Below are 16,415 nucleotides of genomic sequence, written 5' to 3'. Positions count from 1 at the left end.
ATGACTTGGAGAGTGTATAAATCTGTAGGGGAAGGAAGGAGGGGTAGGGGTCATCCTCGAAAAAGTTGGAGGGAGGAAGTAAAGGAGGTTTTGTGGGTGAGGGGCTTGGAGTTCCAGCAAGTGTATGTGAGCATGTTAGATAGGAGTAAATGGAGATGAATGGTTTTTAGGACTTGATGAGCTGTTGGAGTGTCAGCAGGGTAATATTTAGTGAAGGGATTCAAGGAAACTGGTTATTATAGATTTAGCTGGATTTAAGTCCCAGAAATGGAAAGTACAATGCCTGCAGTTTAAAGGAGGGGTCTGGGATACTGACAGTTTGGAGGGACTTCTAAACTGTCATATCTGAGTGCCTCTGCAAAGACAGTGATTATGTATGAGTGAGGTGAAAGTGCTGAATGATGATGAAAGTATTTTCTTTGTGGGGATTTTCTTTCTTTTTGGGTCATCCTGCCTCAGAGGGAGACGGCCAACTTGTTGAAAAAAAAAAAAAAAATCTATTCACTCATGTGTAAGTCCCACTCAAATCAAATCATGTGTGTGGGGAAGTACCCTGGCTGATTTGTGTGGCCCATGGTGGCTTATTTAGCAGTTGCAAGCACAAAAAACAATGGATTATTACAAAACTTATCATATGAACGCATGGGGTGATGGTCACTCGCCAATAAGCAATGCCTCACGGACTGGGAATGGTGGGAGGCCACTTGTAAGTGTAACAGATGAGCGACAAGTTGAGAGGCAAATTACGAACCGCGAGGCTATATTTTGATGAAAAAAGTTGTCGAAAGTCGAAATTTATGAAGCGCGAGGCTTATGAAATTCGAGGGTCCACTGTAAATGATGCAAAGGTGACATTAAAACAATATCAAAGATGGTTGATACAAACCCACTGCCATTATCGTATGCTCCTCACTTAGCAATGAATTCATTTACTGACATGGTTGTAGGAACAGAACTCCGTTGTTAACCCCTTCAGGGTCCAAGACCAAAATCTGAAGTGGTGCCCCAGTGTCCAAGAATTTAAAAAAAAAAAATTAGTTATTTTTTCTTATGAAATGCTTGAGAATCTTTTTGTTAAGGTAATAAAACAAAAAGTACAAAATTTGATGGAAAATTTACGAAATTATGCTCTCGCGAATTTTGATGTGTCAGCGATATTTACGAATCAGCGATTTTGCCGACTTTGACTCCCATTTTAGGCCAATTACATTATTCCATTCGACCAAATTCTTAGCTATTTCACTAGTATTACTCCTATTCTATCGATTGAGCACAAGAAATCGCCAAGTCAACTGTTTCAACTACAAAATAAAGTGATCGGAAGTTGGTAATTTGGCAAATTTAACACAAAGTTCAAAATATTCCAATTTCAAAATAGGTTCCAGAATAAACAATGTAGGTATTCCTGGCACTAAACTAACATTTCCTCTGTTCATTAGTAACGTTTTGAGGCTTTACAAATAGATTCCATTTTTATTTTTTATTCACATAATGAATTTTTATTCACACCAAAAAATAGAAGATTTACTATTATGCAATATTGTAATAATTGTATAAATATCATCACCACATTTGTGAATGTATATTAGACCCACGAGCTGGTGTGTATTAGACGTGTGAGGTCGTTTGTTTACTCTTGAACATCAGCAAAAATTTAACATTTCTGCTACTTTGAGCTCAGTTTCAAGCCATTTCCAGTGCTAAAACAAATCAAAATCATCTCTATTTCTGTAATATTTCTTCCATTCTATCAAATGAGACCAAGAAATCGCAAATACAACTATAAAAAACATAAGAAAAAACACTGCAAAGTCGTTGTTTTAATCGAAAATCATGGTCTCAGTTTTTTTCTCATTATACACAGTGTGCTGCAGGATTTGTTTTATGTGGTGCACACATACAACATAGATGTATTCTCTCATATCTAGGCCCAAATGTACCACTCACAGTTTATCAGAGTGAGCTGAGCTCATGACGTAGATCTACGGTTTGGACCCTGAACGTAAAGCCGTAGATCTACGGGATGGACCCTGAAAAGGTTAAGTGAGGAGAGGCTGTAGTGACTTTTGAGATGTTTTCTAGGATGTTGTTATGGTTTTATTGGTAATTTGAAGACCAGAAGTAGCTTCAAATAGGGATCAAAGTAATGGAAATATTCAATTAATTATGATTTTCCTGGGGAAGGGGAAGGCTCTCCCTCCCTGATCTATTTTGTGGGTTTTTACTACGTCTGCTTCCTTTATTGAGATGATTTAACCCTTTCGCTGTCGGTTCAGTAATATTACGGCTTGCAAGTCAGTAACGGTCCCGTAATAGTACACCAAAATTCTAGTGGCTTCCAATCTTGCGGGAGAAAGCTGGTAAGCCTACATATGAGAGAAGGGGTCTGAGTGGTCAGTGCGAGCAGTACAAAAAAAAATCCTGCAGCACACAGTGCATGATGAGAGAAAAAAACTATTTTTCATTTAAAACAGCGAATTTGTGGTGTATTTTCCTATGGTATTCACGGTTGTATGCTCGTTTTCTTGGTCTCACTTGATAGAATGGAACATATATTACAGAACTAGAGATGATTTTGAATGGTTTACAGAATAAAAGTACCTTGAAATTGAGCTCAGAGTAGTGGAAATATTAGATTTTTGCTGATGTTCAAGAGTAAACAAATCAAGTCATGCATCCTGTACACATCAACTAGTGGGTCTACTATGCTTTCACAAATGTGCTGATATTATTTATACCATTTGTACAATAATGCAGAAGTCTGCATAACAGTAAATCTTCTATTTTTTGTTTGAATAAAAATTTAAAATTGAAAGCAAGCATTATATAAGAGGGGCTGGAGACGTGACTAATGAACAGAGAAAATGTTACTGTAGTGGTAGCAATGTTTGCATTGTTAATTCTGGACCCTATTCTGAAATTGACCTTCCTTGAATTGTGTGTGAAATTGACCAAATTACCAATTTCCGATCACTTTATTGAGAAGTTGAAATTAGTAAATGAGCAGTTTCTTGTACTCAATCAACAGAACAAAAGAAGTTCTAGTGAAATAGCTATGAGTTTGGTCGATTGGAATTGGCCAAAAAACGGCTCAAAGTGGGCAAAATCACCGATGCGTAAATATCGCCAAGACCGTTAACTTCGCGAGTGCATAATTCCGTAAGTTTTTCATCAAATTTTGTATTTTGATGTCATTACCACTAGCAAAAGATTCTCTATCATTTCATAAGAAAAAATAATTTTTTTTTTTGGAAAATTCTTTGACACTGAGAGCAAGTTTGTGAGCAGGGGTCTCGACAGTTAAAGGGTTAACCATGACCAATCATTCCTAGTTATATTTTACTATCTCAGAATTAGTGCAAAACCAATTTTTTGTGATGGATTCAAAATGGAGGGCAAGTGCAATATAGGAGAGGCCTAAAGATGTGATTAATGAATGGAGGACAGATTGAATTAGTTGCTGGAATAATTACAGTGTTTATTTTGGATTCTATTTTTAAATTGAAATTTGTTAGTTTGTGTGTAAAAGTAGACATAATTAATGGTAAATGTGCAATGATAGTTGAATGGGTGTTTCTTGTGCTAAATCGATAGAATGGAAGGCATACTAGCAAAATAGCTAAGAATTTTTTCAAAATGAGTAATAGAATTGGGTTAAAATAGGTGATTTTGCCCACTGAAAGTGAGCAAAATCACGAATGTATAAACTGTGCCCAGACCATTAACTCTGCACCTGAGTAATTCCATATGTTTTCCATCTAATTTTGTATTTTTGGTGTCATTACCCTCAGAAAAAGATTCTCTACAATTTCAGAAGAATTTTTTTTTTTTTCGTGGAAAATCCCGACACTGACAGCATTTTTAATTTCGGGGACCTCGACAGTGAAAAGTTTAAGGGTTAATGGGATATGTGGTTACCATGAGGTGTGTGATTAAAACATAAAGAATCAAATACAGCCTCTCCTCACTTAACAACAGAATTAGGGGCCTAAGATCCCGACAATAAAAGATTTTGTCACTAATCGAGGAATCACCCCGTAACCCCTTGACTGTCGAAACCCCAAATCCTGAGGTGTTTTCTGGTGTCGAGAAAAAAAAAATTATGAAATGATAGAGAATCTTTTCCCGATGGTAATGACACCACAAGAACGAAATTTGATGGAAAACTTACGGAATTATGCTCTTGCGAAGCTAGCGACCTCAGCGGTATTTACGAATCGGGGATTTTGCCCACTTTGAGCCCTATTTTCGGCTAATTCCATTGTTCCAGTCAACCAAACTCATAGCTATTTCTTTACAGCTCGATTTGTTCTATCGACTGAGTACAAGAAACTGCACATTTACCGACTTCAACTACTCAATAACGTGGTCAGAAATTTGCAATCTGGCCAATTTCACACAAATTAAAAAATACGCCAATTTCAAAATAGGGTCCAGAATGAACAATGCAGACATTCCTGGCTCTAAAATAACATTTTTTTTGTTCATCAGTCATGTCTCCAGGCCCCTCTGATATTACTCATGCTTTCTATTTTGAATTTTTCTTCAAACAAAAAAATAGAAGATTTACTGTTATGCAGACTACTGCAATATTGTAATAATTGTATAAATAATGTCAACCCATTCATGACTGTATATTAGAATGGCTAGTTGGACATTTATTGGACAATGACATCATTTGTTTACTTTTGAACATCGGCAAATATCAAACATTTCCCCTACTTTGAGCTCCATTTCCAGGTTCTTTTCATAGTAAAACCAATCAATATCACCTCTATTTCTATAATATGTTTTCCATTCTATCAAATGAGACCAAGAAAACGAGAATACAACCATAAATACTATACAAAAAATACACCACAAAGTCGGCATTTTAATCCCCCCCCCCAAAAACGGTTGGAGCTTTTTTTTCTCATTATGCACTGCGTGCTGCGGGATTTTTTTTTTATATGGTGCACATTGACCACACCGACCCATTCTCTCACATGTGGGCCTACCAGCTTTCTCCTGCTTGATTTGAAGCCGCTAGAATTTTTGAGTATATATACGTCAAACACGGCTCGTAAGACATATATATATGACCAAAACAGTCAAAGGGTTAATGACACTTCAAAAGTGTTACCACCCAAAATTAAAACATTCAGTTTTATGTTTGCTGGGAAATTCCTTTCAATCTGTTTAATATTAACAGTAATATTAAAAAGAAAATACTTTCATCATCATTCAACACTTTCACCTCACTCACACATAATCACTGTTTTTGCAGAGGTGCTCAGAAACACAACAGCTTAGAAGCATATACGTATGAAAATACACAACATATCCCACCAAACTGCCAATATCCCAAACCCCTGGTTTTGGAGTGCAGGTGTTGTACTTCCCATTTCCAGGACTCAAGTCTGGCTATATAAAAATAACCGGTTTCCCTGAATCCCTTCACTAAATATTACCCTGCTCACACTCCAACAGATCGTCAGGTCCCAAATACCATTCGTCTCCATTCACTCCTATCGAACACGCTCACGCATATACATGTCTTTATTATAATGTTATTATCATTAAGAGAAAAAAAATATGACAATAATACAATCCCTGGAAAAGTGTTATGGGCTGGTCATGCAAACACTTACCCAGTTTCAACAGGGTTGTGGTACCTTGAGTCCTGGCCGAGATCATCATCAACTGTGAAAGACTCCAGGGATAGGTATGTGGAGGTAGTGTCCACACTTGGTCGTCGCCCACTATTTATTGAGCTGCAGTCAGAATCTAATGTGTGGTTTGAACCAAATTTGCCCATTGCAGATTCATTCCTGAAAAAAATAAATATTAATATTAATAGACTAAATGAAATGAGCTGAACAATTTACTCTTGTTATTTCATGTTCATGTCTGATGCAAGGAAGGGGAGGTATGGTCTAATTCCTTAACCCTTTGAGGGTCGAGAGGCCCTCTCCCAAACTCGTTCTCAGGAAAAAAAGAAATCCTATGAAATGATAGAGAATCTTTTTCCGATCATAGTGACACCAAAGTATGAAATTTGATGAAAAACTTACGGAATTCTGCTCTTGCGAAGTTAGCGGTCTCAAAGTTGGCGATTTTGCCCATTTTGGGCCCTATTTTCAGCCAATTCCAATGTTGCAGTTGATTAAAATCATAGCTATTTCCCAAGAACTCCATTTGTTCTATCGATTGAGCACAAGAATCTGCCCATTTGCCAATTTCAACTACCCAATAAAGTGGTCAGAGATTGGCAATTTGGGCAATTTCACACAAATTTCAGAAGATGCCAATTTCAAAATAGAGTTTAGAATAAACAAGACAGACATTCATGGCACTAAAATAACATTTTATGTGTTCATTAGTCATGTCTCTCGGCCCCTCTTACATTACTTTTGCTTTCCATTTTGAATTTTTATTCTCACAGAAAATAGAAAGTTTTCTGTTATGTATACTACTGCATCATCATAAAAATGGTATAAATGATATCAGTGCACTCATGTAAGAATATTAGACTCACCATTTGACATGTATTGGACGTGTGGCTTGATTTGTTTACTCTTGAATATCGGCAAAAAACGATAATTTTCGCTACTTTGAGCTCACTTTCAAGGTACTTGTCATCGTGAAACCAATGAAAATCATCTCCAATTCTGTAATATATCTTCCATTCTATCAAATGAGACCAAGGAAATGAGAATGCAACCATAAATACCATACGAAAATTCACTAGAAAGTTGCTGTTTTAAACCAAAAACAGTCGAAGTTTTTTTTTTCTCATTATGCACAGCATGTTTCAGGATTTTTTTTTATACTGCGCACACTGACCACACAGACCCATTCTTTCATATGTAGGCCTGCCAGCTTTCTTCCACCAGATTCGAAGGCGCTAGAATTTAGGCCTACAAGTACGTGACCGGCCCTGGCTGCAATGATGTACTTGTACGTGACCGACCCTCAAAAGGTTAAATCAAAAGTTCCTTGAGGGAATGATATCCAATAGCTCATATTTATTCCATGGGATAAAATGCTCAGTACTGTAATATGATTACGAATGCACGTAAAAAAATTGAACTCGACAATGATGAACCCTTAACCCTTTGAGGGTCTATCCTGTAGTTCTACGGCTTTGAATCCAGGTTCCAAACCGTAGTTCTACGCCATGAGCTCAGCTCACTCAGATAAGCTGTGAGTGGTAAATTTGGGCCTAGATATGAGAGAATACATCTGTGGTAAGTGTGCACCACATAAAACAAATCCTGCAGCATGTAGTGCATAATGAGAAAAAAAAAAAAACTGTGACCATATTTTTGGATTAAAACACCGACTTTGCAGTGTTTTTTGTATGTTTTTTTAGAGTTATATTCATGGTTTCTTGGTCTCATTTGATAGAATGGAAGATATATTACAGAAACAGAGATGATTTTGATTGGTTTTAGTACTAAAAATGGCTTGAAATTGAGCTCAAAGTATCAGAAATGTTTGATTTTTGCTGATGTTCAAGAGTAAACAAATGACGTCACGCGTCCAATACATGTCGGCTGGTGGGTCTAATGTGCATTCACGAATGTGCTGATATTATTTATACAATTATTACAATATTGCATAACAGAAAATCTTCTATTTTTTGGTGTGAATAAAAATTCATTATATGAATAAAAAATCAAAATGAAATTTATAACAAAAAAAGGCACAATACCGTGACTGGAACGATACACAAATAACCCACACAGTGGCATGTACATTCACTACTTTTCCTATCATGCTTCCCCTGTCAAGAAAAGTGTTCTTATCTCCCTCTTTCTCCGTGCCCTCCGCATCTGTGATCGTCAGTTCCTTCCAGTAGAAATTTCCACCCTTCATAATTCGTTTTCCCGTCTTGGCTACCCTTCCCATTTCATAGACTCTGCCCTCTCACGTGCTAAACGTAATTTCTTCTCTCCCAAACTCTCTACTCCTGGGAACTCTTCTATCCTCTACCTTCCCTACATTTCCGGTCTTTCTAATCTCAACAATTCTCTCCGTCCCTTAGCCATCAAGCTTACCTTCCGCCAGACTAACACTCTTCGCACTAATCTCGTTCATACCTCTCCTCCCTCTACAGATGTTCCTGGTGTCTACTCTATTTTTTGCTCCTCCTGTCCTCTTCAATACTTCAGAAAAACTGGTCGATCTCTTTCTGACAGACTTTGGGAGCACAAAAATAGTGTTAGGCTTGCCGACACTAACAATGCTCTTTTCTGTCACGTCAGAGATCATAGCCATCGTATTGACTGGTCTTCTGCTAAAACTGTCTTCCCTACTTCCAACTCGAACAGTCGCTGTCTAGTTGAATCCTCTTTAATACACAACTTTCCTTGTATGAATCTTAGCCCTGGCTTCGTCTCTGTAGATGCCTTCCTCTCCCACTACATTGTAAAATGCTCCAAACTTCAGAACACCCATGACTTAACCTGACTCCTCATTTTTTCTTTTTCTTTTTCTTCTTCTCCCTCTTCCCCTTTCCTCTTTCCTTTTTCTCCTTTGGGTTGTCTTTCTCTCTTCTGTCCCGTGTTTCTGTTCCTTCTTCATTTATTTCACCACTTCCCCTTTCACGCACCTCTGTGCGCTTGCTCTCCCTCTGTGGGCACCTAGCTCTCTTGCAGTGCTTCCCTTCCTTTGTATTTGACTGGCTCGTCCTCCTTATTCCCCACTTCTACCACTACCACTACTACTACCTCTTCTACTACTACTACTGATGAAATTAAGACACATGTGCGGCGTCTGGGTGTCTTTGTTGTGGAAGTTTCGCCATCAAGTGGCTGGCTGGATGGCGAAACGTCTACGATGGGGATGCCCGGGTGTTGCGCATGTGTCTTAATTTCATCTTGTCGGTATTATATACCATTCTTGTACTACTACCACTACCTCTTCCTGCCTATATATAGCTGTCCTGCTCCACTTCTGGTTAGTGTGACTTTGTAAATGGTCCAAGTCGGACCGAAACGTCGTCGTAAGCTTCTCTCTTTTATGTGCAGGTTATTTGTGTAAAATGAAATTTATTTGTAAAGCCTGGAAATGTAACTAATAAACAGAGAAAATGTTATTTTAGTGCCAGGAATGCCTGCATTGTTTATTCTGGACCCTATTTTGAAATTGGAATACTTTGAAATTTATGTGAAATTGGCTAAATTACCAATTTCCAATCACTTTACTGGGTGATTTCTTGTGCTCAATCAATAAAATAGTAGTAATACTAGTGAAATAGCTAAGAATTTAGTTGACTGGAATAATGTAATTGGCCTAAAATGGGAGTCAAGTGGGCAAAATCGCCAATGCGTAAATACTGCTGACACAGCAAAATTCACAACAGTGTAATTTCATCAATTTTCCATCAAATTTCATACTTTTTGTTTTATTACTGTCAGAAAAAGATTATCTACCATTTCACAAGAAAAAATAATATTAAATTTTTTTGAAAATTCTTGGACCCTGTGGACAAGTTTTGGATCAGGGGTCTAGACTCTGAAAGTGTTAAACTGTCCAAACGTAGATCTACGTTTTCACTGTCAACACTGAATATTTTGAACTTTTTTTTTTTCTAAATTCAAGAGCAATTTTCTGTGTGTGTAATAAGAATAACAAAAAAAAAAGTTTTAGAGTCAGTACCTGCCGAGACATAAGGCCACAAATCTGGCATTGGATGCTCATTGTATACCTGTTTTGCACAACTTGTCAGGCACTGCAACATCATGGAATCTTGGTTCAGAGGACATCTACTTGACCTACTTCACGGCTACAACAACTAACCCATCAATTTGGGTGGGACCTACTTCCACTGGGGAATCCCGCCTACCAGTGACTATGCCCTCGTCTGCTACACGTCCCTATTCACTGACGCCTATATAAGCGCCAGTCTCCTTGCCTCTGCTTCAGAATCTCTACAACCACGGTGCTCTAAACACCACCTCCAAGGCTGAGGGACTGATTACCTCATCTTTTGTATATAGTTCTTCTGTTTTCTTGTTATGTCCAAGAATCTGTATTGATAAAGCCGCTGGATGGCAAAACGTCTACAATAAAGATAACCAGATGTTGCACAAGTGTCTTAACTTTCATTGGATGCTCACCTGACGGCAACATGGAATCCTGCCGCTTGCAGAAGTGTTGCTGATATACTTTTTCTCTCATTTTTATTTTAATTTATATAATTTTTATGTTCTGATAATTATAATTTGTAGTAGTTCTTGTGATTTCATAGCCAATCTTTGTTCTGACATTAATATTATGCATTGAAATAGTACTCAAATAGTCACAAACACACTGACAGATGAACATTCTAATAATATAATAATATCTTTATTTACTACAAGTACATGTAAATTGTATACAGGCCTAGCTGACATCAATGACATACTACTACAGTGGAACCTCAGCTTACAAACGCCCCACTATGTGAACTTTTCAGGATATGAACCGTCTTCGGTCGATTTTTTGCTTCTGGATACAAATGAAATTTCAGAATACGTCCTTCCCCCTCAAAGAGGTTCCTTGGTGAAGGGCCCTTGATCTAGGGAATTGGATCTGTGCTCCAGTTCCCTAAATTTGGGATCTCCTAGGTACTTTATGCTATGTATAATAACTGTGCTTATGTGTACCTGTAAGACAGAGACAGAAACTGAGATAGACATAGACAGAGATAGACAGAGAGAGATAGACAGAGACAGAGATAGATACAGCCAAAGTCAATCAGCCAGCCAGACAAATAGCCAGCCAGTCAAACAGCCAGCCAGCTGGCCTGCCAAACACATATTACACATGCTCCAGAATAGTTTCTCTTTACTAAGGGCATAGGTTATAGAAAATTCTGGCAAGATAACACTACCAGCAGCATCAAAACTGAAAGGATGTGGCATAAATGTACATAGGTTATTATTGAGGTTTTTGACATTTTCTCAACCACTTGTGGCCACATCCATCTCAAAGCCACTAAACTCAGGGTCAACATCACTTTCCTCTTGAAAGGGGAGTGTTAATACGACATGGCATCAGTGAATCCTTGGTGTTTGCTGTGCTGTTTGCTCTAGCTGGTGCTTAATTGAACTGGTGCTCCCACAAGGTACTTAGTGATCCCAGATTTTTTTTAATACTCTGCACACCAAGTGTTAAGACCCATTCTATGTAACAACATAGATCTATGTTTGGGCAATGTTGTAGGCAATCCCCACTTTACGTCTTACATTACAAAAATTAGCATTAATAATAGAGAGACATTAGGGAACAAGTTTGTATAACAAACATGAGACTTATGTTAGTAAATTTATGTTACTTGCTCAGATAAAAGTGGTATACAGCTCTCACGCTATTTTTCAATAGTCTATAGTGTAAACATCTTAATATCTAGTGTTTATTCTGAAAGAACTAAAAAAAAAAAATAAAAAAATAAGAGTAATAAGGAATGGAGAGATGTGTTTAAAGTTCAACTCATGAGAACAGCTGAACAAGAAAACAACCCTACTGTACTGCATTTAGTCTGGTAAATCCATTGACTATTTTTTTTTTTTTAACAAGTTGGCCGTCTCCCACCGAGGAAGGGTGACCCAAAAAGAAAGAAAATCCCCAGAAAAAAAATACTTTCATCATCATTCAACACTTTCACCTCACTTACACATAATCACTGTTTTTGCAGAGGTGCTCAGAATACAACAGAATACTTTAAAGGAGGGGTTTGGGATATTGGCAGTTTGGAGGGATATGTTGTGTATCTTTATACGTATATGCTTCTAAACTGTTGTATTCTGAGCGCCTCTGCAAAAGCAGTGATAATGTGTGAGTGTGGTGAAAGTGTTGAATGATGATGAAAGTATTTTCTTTTTGGGGATTTTCTTTCTTTTTTGGGTCGCCCTGCCTCGGTGGGAGATGACCGACTTGTTGAAAAAAAAAAAAAAAAAAAAGAATACACAACATATCCCTCCAAACTGCCAATATCCCAAACCCTCCTTTAAAGTGCAGGCACTGTACTTCCCATTTCCAGGACTCAAGTCCAGCTATATAAAATAACTGGTTTCCCTGAATCCCTTCACTATATATTACTCTGCTCACACTCCAACAGCTCATCAGGTCCCAAATACCATTCGTCTCCATTCACTCCTAACATGCTCACGCATGCTTGATGGAAGTCCAAGCCCCTCTCCCACAAAACCTTCTTTACCCCCTCCTTCCAACCCTTTCGAGGATGACCCCTACCCCGCCTTCCTTCCCCTACAGATTTACACACTCTCCATGTCATTCTACTTTGATTCATTCTCTCTAAATGACCAAACCACCTCAACAACCCCTCTTCAGCCCTCTGACTAATACTTTTATTAACTCCACACCTTCTCCTAATTTCCACACTCTGAATTTTCTGCATAATAGTTACACCACACATTGCCCTTAGACAGGACATCTCCAATGCCTCCAACCACCTCCTCGCTGCAGCATTTACAACCCAAGCTTCACACCCATATAAGAGTGTTGGTACCACTATACTTTCATACATTCTCTTCTTTGCCTCCATAGATAACGTTCTTTGTCTCCACATATACCTCAACGCACCACTCGCCTTTTTTTCTTCATCAATTCTATAATTAACCTCATCCTTCATAAATCCATCCGCTGATACGTCAACTCCCAAATATCGGAAAACATTCACTTCTTCCATACTCCTCCTCCATTGAATATGTTCCTAAAAATTATTCTGTGGCTGATTTTGATTCTGATCTGAACAAAATGTTCACCTAATATTGTTAATAATTCAATTTAAGATAGAAAAAACACTAAAAAATGCATATTGGATCCAGTAAATTCACTGAGTACATCTTCATGAGATTTCACTGCAGCTTTTGATTTCAGTCATGACAAAGGGTGAATTAGGCAGGTTGGAAAGTTCACAAAGCTTGGATCTAAGGGTATTCATACTAAATTTGCAAGAAAAACTCAAGGAAGGGAAACAATATTTGGTTTAGTGAATCAGGCAAGAATGTTTCTGAAGAGATTCTATGCCTGATTTTGATTTAGAAATCAGATAATGGAATAATGCCCACCGTAATATTCTAGGGTCTTCTTGGTCGTCTAGTAAGAGTTGTCGCTGATTGTGCTGGTGGTCATTCAAAGGTTGATGCTGGTCATGCGAAGGCTGAAACTGTGAATTTCTAGGTGGAGGCACATTGGTTCGAGGCTTGGGAACTGGTGGAGCATTAAACCGAGGCATAGGCTTGGGAGGACTTGCATCTTCTCTTCCCATCTTCTGGTCTCCTGCTAAATGTCCATCTCCCATATTAACTGGTGGTGAATTCATGTTAATTCCCCGGCTACTGCTGCTTCCATGATTACGCCCAAAGACCTCAAATAGAAAAAAATATTCTAAACTTCAAGTACCAGGCATAAGGGCTCTAAATACCATGTTATTTACTGTATACAGCCTCTCCTCACTAAACGACGGAGTTCTATATTATAATGGTAGTGGGGTTTGTGTCAACCATTTTTGATAGTGTTTTTAATGTCACCTTTGCACCATTTATAATATTTCTGGTATATTTTTAAATATTTATACCATAGTGTACTGTATACTGTAACAAAGAGAATAGAGGAAATCAGCTCTAATATACATTATTCAGGTATGCATATTGGTCAGAGAGCCCGTCATAAGTCTGAGTCATCAGTAAATGAATGCGTCGCTAAATGAGGAGAGGCTGTATTAAATTTTAATTTAGTAGAGAAGTTCACAATGATAATCAATAGTCTAATTAGCCTAGGTCATTATTAAAATATAACACTGATTTATTCAGGAAAATGAATCGCTAATATAGGTAGAGAACAGACATACCATACAGAATTTCTAATTTATGTTAGTGAGCAAGTATAAACAAGAACTATGAACACATTGGTGCTGATAACTGAATAAACAAGTTGAGTCAATAAAATATACTGCAGCTCTTTGAGTACATTAAGATAAATGGCCATGTAACACAAATAAATGCAAGTGATCAAAACACAAATGAGAAAAAATTCAATCATAAGTCTCCTCCCTTTTACTCTCCCTCCTCCACCAATCAACCAGCCTGTTTTTGTCTGGACTGACGTACATACTTTATCTTATGAGTCGATATCTCCTCAAAATTCTTTCCTCCCTCTGTCCACACCTACCCTTGACTTTGCATTGACACAACTCAAGTTTTATCTGGCTGGGTGTCCATTTTCTTTTGACCTAGTGCAAGACACTTAAATTGAAAATCAACCATAGGATTTTTGTTTAAAATATGCTTACTGCATTTCCCACACCTTAATCTGTCTTCTTTTTCGTCATTCTTTCCTATGTTTATATAAATCAGTTTAAAGAAATACATATTTTTTTACAAAGCAGGAGTGTTATAAGAAGAGCAGAGTATATGGAGAGTAAAAGAAATGTGAAGAGAGTGGTGAGAGAGTGCAAAAGGAGAGTAGATGAAAGAGTGGGAGAGGCACTGTCAAGAAATTTTAATGAAAATAAGAAAAATTTTTGGAGTGAGTTAAACAAGTTAAGAAAGCCTAGGGAAAGTATGGATTTGTCAGTTAAAAACAGAGTAGGGGAGTTAGTAGATGGGGAGAGGGAGGTATTAGGTAGATGGCGAGAATATTTTGAGGAATTTTTAAATGTTGAGGAAGAAAGGGAGGCGGTAATTTCATGCACTGGCCAGGGAGGTATACCATCTTTTAGGAGTGAAGAAGAGCAGAATGTACGTGTGGTGGAGGTACGTGAGGCATTACGTAGAATGAAAGGGGGTAAAGCAGCTGGAACTGATGGGATCATGACAGAAATGTTAAAAGCAGGGGGGGATATAGCATTGGAGTGGTTGGTACTTTTGTTTAATAAATGTATGAAAGAGGGGAAGGTACCTAGGGATTGACAGAGAGCATATATAGTCCCTTTATATAAAGGGAAAGGGGACAAAAGAGATTGTAAAAATTATAGAGGAATAAGTTTACTGAGTATACCAGGAAAAGTATACTGTAGGGTTATAATTGAAAGAATTAGAGGTAAGACAGAATGTAGAATTGCGGATGAGCAAGGAGGCTTCAGAGTGGGTAGGGGATGTGTAGCTCAAGTGTTTACATTGAAGCATATATGTGAACAGTATTTAGATAAAGGTAGGGAAGTTTTTATTGCATTTATGGATTTAGAAAAGGCATATGATAGAGTGGATAGAGGAGCAATGTGGCAGATGTTGCAAGTATATGGAATAGGTGGTAAGTTACTAAATGCTGTAAAGAGTTTTTATGAGGATAGTGAGGCTCAGGTTAGGGTATGTAGAAGAGAGGGAGAATACTTCCCGGTAAAAGTAGGTCTTAGACAGGGATGTGTAATGTCACCATGGTTGTTTAATATATTTATAGATGGGGTTGTAAAAGAAGTAAATGCTAGGGTGTTCGGGAGAGGGGTGGGATTAAATAATGGGGAATCAAAAACAAAATGGGAATTGACACAGTTACTTTTTGATGATGATACCATGCTTATGGGAGATTCTAAAGAAAACCTGCAAAGCTTAGTGGACGAGTTTGGGAATGTGTGTAAAGGTAGAAAGTTGAAAGTGAACATAGAAAAGAGTAAGGTGATGAGGGTATCAAATGATTTAAATAAAGAAAAAGTGGATATCAAATTGGGGAGGAGGAGTATGGAAGAAGTGAATATTTTCAGATATTTGGGAGTTGATGTGTCAGCGGATGGATTTATGAAGGATGAGGTCAATCATAGAATTGATGAAGGAAAAACGGCGAGTGGTGTGTTGAGGTCTATGTGGAGACAAAAGCGTTATCTATGGAGGCACATAAGGGAATGTATGAAAGTATAGTAGTACCAACACTCTTATATGGGTGTGAAGCTTGGGTTGTAAATACTGCAGCGAGGAGGCGGTTGGAGGCAGTGGAGATGTCCTGTCTAAGGGCAATGTGTTGTGTAAATATTATGCAGAAAATTCGGAGTGTGGAAATTAGGAGGTGTGGAGTTAATAAAATTATTAGTCAGAGGGCTGAAGAGGGGTTGTTGAGGTGGTTTGGTCATTTAGAGAGAATGGATCGAAGTAGAATGACATGGAGAGCGTGTAAATCTGTAGGGGAAGGAAGGCGGGGTAGGGGTCGTCCTCGAAAAGGTTGGAGGGAGGGGGTAAAGCAGGTTTTGTGGGCAAGGGGCTTGGACTTCCAGCAAGCGTGCATGAGCATGTTAGATAGGAGTGCATGGAGATGAATGGTATTTGGGACCTGACGAGCTGTTAGAGTGTGAGCAGGTAACATTTAGTGAAGGGATTCAGGGAAACCGGTTATTTTTATATAGCCGGACTTGAATCCTGGAAATGGGAAGAACAATGCCTGCGCTTTAAAGGAGAGGTTTGGGATATTGGCAGTTGGGAGGGGTACGTTGTGTA

General features: G+C 38.1%; 1 protein-coding gene across 7 annotated transcripts in view; it reads right to left on the bottom strand.

Annotated features, from left to right (window-relative positions):
• Positions 1-16,415, bottom strand: part of dx (deltex E3 ubiquitin ligase) — a 207,043-nt gene that overhangs the window by 128,407 nt on the left and 62,221 nt on the right. For 6 of the 7 annotated variants that reach the window (XR_011392378.1, XM_070088246.1, XM_070088245.1 and 3 more), the window contains 2 exons: positions 13,062-13,360; positions 5,631-5,810 (listed from right to left, as the gene is read on the bottom strand). Coding sequence is in view for 6 of the 7 variants with exons in the window: in XM_070088246.1 (XP_069944347.1) it covers positions 5,631-5,810; positions 13,062-13,360 (479 nt within the window). In the remaining variant the exon portion in view is untranslated. The remainder of the gene's footprint in view (positions 1-5,630; positions 5,811-13,061; positions 13,361-16,415) is intronic. The other variant, XM_070088249.1, reaches the window with a different exon arrangement.

This window comes from Cherax quadricarinatus, chromosome 24, assembly GCF_038502225.1.
Source record: "Cherax quadricarinatus isolate ZL_2023a chromosome 24, ASM3850222v1, whole genome shotgun sequence".
NCBI lineage: Eukaryota > Metazoa > Arthropoda > Malacostraca > Decapoda > Parastacidae > Cherax > Cherax quadricarinatus.
The sequence above is the reverse complement of the archived record's forward strand: the minus strand, read 5'-3'. Positions and strand labels throughout refer to the sequence as shown.